Raw genomic sequence first — 6442 nt, 5'->3', positions numbered from 1 at the left:
CAGGAATCAGAGTTTGATGTAAAGCGCTTCCATCACTTTGGTCATGGGTTGTGAGAAGAACTGCTGGTTGTGCCACAGGCCCTGCTTCACTTTGAGATATGGGAGGTGGAGGTGGTGCCAACAAACTGACTTGGCCCAGAAGCTGCAAGCGGCTGTTGGCTGAGAGGTCTTCCTGATTCTGGCCAACTAATGTAGGAGGCACGACATTCACTGATGCAGCCTGAACAATACTGCTAGTCTGAGGGACCTGGTGACCCACGATGATCTTGACTCTTCCCTCACTGTATGGAGAAACCTGAGCAGCCTGAAGTGGGACCTGGAGGTGACTGACAGTAATTGGGGCATTGGTCTGGCGACTGGGATCCATCTGGAGCTGTAGAACAGCCAGTTCGTTATTTTTACATCCATTATACATACTATGCTGCTTCTTATGACTCCTAAGAGAATCTTCTCGGACAAAGGAAGCATCACACAGGTCACACTTAAATGATTTCCTGGCATCCAATCTGGCAACTTGCCTGGAGCCACCTTGCTTTGGCCTATCTCCTTCCTTCTTCTCCACAGTTTGCTTCTTGGTCTTGACTTTGTCACCATGAGCTTTCCTCACATGAGTTGTCAGGTTGCTCCGCTGCTTGGTATCAAAGCTGCAGAATTCACATTTGAAAGGACGATCTTTGCAGTGAATTCGCTCATGCACTTTCAGAGCTGCCTTGCTGGAGCAAGAGTAGTTGCACTCTGAGCACTTCACTGGCTGCTCAGGCTGATGAGTTCGTATGTGGTGCCGAAGGCTTGTTTTGTTTCCACACTGAAACTCACACTCTGGACACTTGAGAGTATTTTCCATGCTGTGCTTGATACGAATGTGTGATTTCAAGTTTCCTTTCATGGCACACCGGACCTCACAGAACTCACATTTGTAAGGTTTCTCACCAGAATGCACACGCATGTGCCTCTTCAAGTCTGAGTTGATTTTAAATTTAGCAGGACACATCTGACATTGGAAAGGAGCATCTCCTGGCAACAAAAAACACAGTTCGAATTACAGATGAGACATCAAGATCCACTGGGGAGACCAATGCTATAATGAATTATGTACAGCTGACTTGTTCTAAATAACTGTAATCTCCCAACATATTGTCAAGATGTAGAGAACTTTAATAGCACAGTATTTATCACCTGGTCTGGCATATTTGTGTGCAAACTCTCCACAAGCATGCCTGTCCACAGCTGTTGCTTTTTCATGTCTGCATCTTATTCTCCAATTTTAGTTCATTTTTTGTGTAAAACTGTTCAGTGTGCTCCAGAGAAGTGACAGAAGTCTCTCATTTGTTCCTCTTTAGCAACAGTACATCTCAACTAGTGTTTGAAATGAATAAAAATAAACACTGTAACTTTAACAGCTGCTGTATTTTTGAAGTCTAAGAAAACAACATAAACGCATCCATGTCTCTGGTTTACACCACAAGATTTACAGGGAGACTTGTAGGTTAACTTTAAGCCTAGGTAAATGGTGGGCTACTGCAAAAGCAGATGCTTAATGGGCATCAGCCTTACTGCTCAGCCATTTATTCCTCACTGCCTTTCTTGTACCAACATATGTTCACATGGTGAGTTAGATTAGCTGACAAGAAAAACTGATTACTTTTTTGGCCTGGTTCATGTGGTGCAGCACAAATACTACACTGGCACAGGAAGGCAGTGGAAACTCTTGTCCAGAACATAGGGAGATGTGGGGACAAAACTCCAGACCTAGGTCAGTGTCAGGTGACTGCACAACCACAGCATTACTACAATTATAGGGAGATTTTTATTTTTTTTTTAAAAAAGAGGGATCACAGCTACATAAATGCAACTGGAAAAGACAAATGTGGGACTAATGAAACATGCATGCAAGTCTGTGACTCTGGGGAAATGTGCTTACACAGAGAAGTAACATTAAGCTTTTGTTTTGCTGGCATAACAACAACCAAGAAAGATATGTGCCCAATGTAGCACACCTAATAACGTCCACAGATCACCTCAAGAAAATCTAGGATCAGCTTGTGTTCACGCAATATCAGTTTGCATTCATGCATTCATGCAAACAGGTACATAAAATATTCATAAGTGCCTTTTTTTTTTTTTTTTTAAGAGCAATGCTGATCCAGAAACCTAACAATGTAGGTGAAAGTTCAAATTCTGAACTGATAACACACGGAAAATGAACACGCTCATCTGCAAGATCTCTGTAAGCCTGTTTATGTCAGACTACCTACATGAATAACCATCTGAATTGCTGGTATCTAAATCATTATTTTGTATTTTCTTTATTTGCAGGCTTGTGTCACAATGTGCATGACCAAATGAAGCTGTGGCTCTGTTCAGTCCATAACCAATTCCAGCGTAAAGATCAGAAACTGTGTTCTGAAATAATGTAAAAATATCCAAAGCAAACCTACCAGCCCAACTAAATAACTATTCACTTTTTTCTTTATTGTAAATATGTAGTTCTTTAAACTACCTAAGCATGAAGTCTTTAGGTAGGTATTATTTTGGAAAAGGGGAAGAATTGTGTTACTAGGTTGTAAGACACCCTTGGTGGGGGAAGAAAAAAGAGTGCATGTAGTTCAGCAAGCATTTATCTTCTTTAATAATCAAACTGCAAATGGCTGATTTGTAAGTTAGTATTTTATAGAGTGTGATAGCTGTATAATTTTGCATAATTTGCTTATCCAGCTACATTAAGTCATAGGTTTAGCCGCATATTTTTCAAATCAAGTTGTGGCCTACTGTGCTAATCCATGTATCTGTTTAATAATTGAGGTACATGGTGTATTATCTATATTAAACAGATTTTATTAATGAAGATGTACTGTTCGTTCATCTAGTTTATTTTCCAGCCTCAGCTCACACTCAGCTACTGGATTTTTATCTACTTTGTTGATGAAGGCAGAGTTTGTATTTCAATTACTTAATTTTCACATACAGGGTAGCACAATGTATGAAATACAATTAGTAATTTTACTGAATATAGTGAAGTATGTTAGTTCCATTTATTAAAGAGTGGTCTATTACTTATATTTCTTTACATTTTTGTCCACACATATTTGACTCTGACAGAATATATCTTAAAAAAAAAAAAAAAAAGTGTGTGTGATCCTGGAATTATTAATTGTAAGAGCAGTTTTACTCAAGTTAACAGGAAACTGATCTTTAGACGACTAGTTCAACAAGTAATGCTATGAAGATGATCTCACTCTGAGCAATGCAGATTACACTCATCTTCTAGAGAATGACTAATTTAATTCCAGTAAGCAATAGATTCTACATACTGGTCTTACTTTTTCCCTAAAATGGGCTACGTGCATAACAGCTTTGTAACCTAACAAGAATGAAATGATTACTTCCAAAATTCTGGTGCCTTCTTTCAACGCATCAAAAAGAAGTCCTTTTACAAAAGAGAAATTATTTTGGAGAAATAGAAGAGACAACAAAACTAAAGACTTGAAATTTAGCCTAGTTCAATTGCTTAAGATATAACAGACTGATCTGCCAAAAAGAGAGAAGGTAGCCTGAAACCCCTTCCCAACTATGGCAATATTTAATGTCACAAAAATCTAATTCTACTGGAAATACAAGAGAACCATGATCATTCAGAGGTTCTCTCACAACCAGTTCAGAGCATACTTACTTGCCCATGTACATAAATGCACAAGTATGTATAGCTTACATGACATGGAGAAAATGCAATACCATCTTCTCCTATTAGTGTGTTTACTAACAGGTAACTTCTCATAACAACCCATACTATTTTGACTGATGGCCACATCTTCTTATATAGCATTAGAAAGAGGGAAACTTTTAAAACAACTGCCTGACAGTCTTGCCTGTTCCATCACAGTAGATTTGTGAAGTATAAAAGATTATTTTCTGCTAGAGACAGATTGGTTTAACCCTCCCTTCCTTCACAATGCACAAGGGATTTATTTCTTTTATCTTCTCAAAATAAAACCCATCTTGCACACATCTGAACTAATGTTGTTTAGTACTTGAATTCAGAATCAGATGTAGGATAGATTCAAAGCTAATCTAGTAATCACTGAACCATAACCACCTTGCAGCTAAAATTCACAGAACTAATCAAATGTATAAAAGCCAACACAGAAACTAAGCCAGTACCCTAGATTAGGTTAAAAACAACATACAAAGACAAATGTACAAAGACAACTCTACAGTAGCATCTTTACAGCAAATCTCTTCTAGGAACAACCTATAAAAGAGAAATCTGATTAAAAGGAAACTTAGGCAAATAATGCAGATATAAAATGGTACGATGTTTATAAACCTGGAGGCTAAAGCTTTCTACCTGTAGAGCAAAAATGACATGGGCAGAATATAGTTCCAGCTGCTCATACTATGCTGCTGATGTCCATCAGTTCTGCACATGGAAGATACCACAAAGAAACGTCAAAAAGTGGTGTAACTTAAATTGCTAATTAACTGATGCAAGAAAAATTAAATTACGCAGCTGAGGCTTGTACTAACTAGTTCAACTACAGATAATTTCAGTGCTTCTAATATAGTGGATCAGATTTGAGAGACACAGGAACCTAGATGCTCTTGATCCATCAGTCAATAAATTAGATCCTTCAGTTCTACTGGTTTTAGAACATCTAATAGGCAGTTTCAAAATCAATTTAGAAGAAAATCTATCAAGAGTCAGATCTGTCTTCTGATTGCTTCCAGGTTTTTTTTAGTAGAGCTGTATTGCTTTACTAGATTCTATACTCAAGAAACTCAAAGAAACTTGGTGCTTTTGAGAATTTAAATAGGCCCTTTCTGGCATCTTGACACCTTTTAAAATCTTCCCAATGACCTTCAAACCCTTACAGATCTGAATCTTAGTATAAACTTACCTGTGTGGGATCTGAGATGTACAGTTAGCTGGCTAGAGTTGCGACTTGCATAAGGACAGATCTGGCATTTAAAAGGACGCTCGTTGGAGTGAATGCGCTGGTGCTTGTTGAGACTGCTGCTGTCAGCAGCTGCATAGTCACAGTGTTTACATTTGTAAGGCTTCACCCCAGTATGGGAACGCATATGCATCTTCAGCTTATCCTTACGACTAAAACATTTGTTACAAACGTCACATTTATGGGGCTTGTCTCCTGAAACAAACAGAAGAGCATCAACACATCAAGAATTTTTGCATCATAAGGATGTTGTTCCAAGAAAAACAAAAAAGCACACACTAAATACTTAATAGAAATGAGGTTAGTTTTCAAAAGCTGGACAATGGATTTCAGCAGCCATCCTATCAGTGAAGAACTCTACTATGCTCCAGAAGGCTGCATGCACAAGTGCAACAACTTTAGAAGACTCTTTGGAAGCTTCTCCCTTTGTAACTCTGACATTGCAGTTTAGGGGGAAGGGAGGTGAAACGTTGGAATCACTCATTCGTATTAAGAACAAACTGGGTTTATGCACCACTACCACACTGTACCCTGATAAACACACAGTCTGCACCTCAGAAATTTAACTGTGCCCTAAATCAATGTACAGTGTTCATGTCCCACAGCTGTGAATGGTACTGCCCATGGTGGAACATGGCTTACCCAAAAAGGGCAATTCTCTTTTTGGGAAACAGAGAACTACAATAGTAGAATGGACAGACATATGTGGACATTCTATCTAATTTATCTGCAGATAGATGATTTTATAGGAAAATACCTTTTGACAAAAAGCCAAAATGAGGAAACCAACCAAAAATAAAATACAGCAACTATAGAAACCTGTGTGTGTTCGTAGGTGACGTTCCATATCCTTCATACCATAGGAAGTCTTGAACTGGCAACCTGAAAATGGTAAGATTAAAAGCATTAAATTCAAGGAAAATATAACAAAATAATAACAATATACTGCCATATTCTGGGAATTATGTTTCTTTTCAAGAATGTTTTCTTTAAAATTCAGTATTAACAGAAAATGAATTCCCCATCTTCTTTACTCACATCTATGTAAAAGAGTGACCAGCCTACCTATGACTGGCAGGTAGTTTTCTAACGCTTCCCCTAGGAGGCAATTCACTCTCTACATTACTGTTTTCTGGAAGCTTTGAAACAGTTTTGTCTTAACTGCTGTAGACAGACAGAGCTACTGTGCATATCACTATATGAAACCTATCAATATTAAAACTAAAAGGAAGAAGGTATATTCCACATCTTACCTGGATAGCAGCAGTTTAGTTTCTTTTGTGTAAGTGAGGAAGTGGATTTCCTTGAACGCGGTTTTGGTGGTGTAGAGACGACAGCAGCAGCTGGAGGCTCTCTGCTCTCACTGGGCAGGTATGTTTGATAGCCGTGCTCAAAAACAAACTCTGGTGCAGAAACTAAACACATGAAATAACTCAATTTGAGAACATGAACTTTTCCAGACAGAAAAATCTATTTTCTAGTTACATTAA

General features: G+C 38.3%; 1 protein-coding gene across 1 annotated transcript in view; it reads right to left on the bottom strand.

The window, feature by feature from the left end:
* ZFP64 (ZFP64 zinc finger protein) overlaps positions 1-6442 on the bottom strand; it is a gene marked incomplete at its 5' end in the record, with an annotated part of 8270 nt that overhangs the window by 275 nt on the left and 1553 nt on the right. Inside the window, 4 exons of the mRNA XM_010163063.1 lie at positions 1-1014; positions 4896-5147; positions 5772-5834; positions 6206-6367. The exon at positions 1-1014 is cut by the window's left edge and continues 275 nt beyond it. Of these exons, the coding sequence (XP_010161365.1) occupies positions 1-1014; positions 4896-5147; positions 5772-5834; positions 6206-6367 (1491 nt within the window). The remainder of the gene's footprint in view (positions 1015-4895; positions 5148-5771; positions 5835-6205; positions 6368-6442) is intronic.

The sequence above is a fragment of the Antrostomus carolinensis genome, unplaced genomic scaffold, assembly GCF_000700745.2.
Source record: "Antrostomus carolinensis isolate BGI_N321 unplaced genomic scaffold, ASM70074v2 scaffold11412, whole genome shotgun sequence".
Lineage (NCBI taxonomy): Eukaryota > Metazoa > Chordata > Aves > Caprimulgiformes > Caprimulgidae > Antrostomus > Antrostomus carolinensis.
This window is presented reverse-complemented; position numbering and strand designations above follow the sequence as displayed.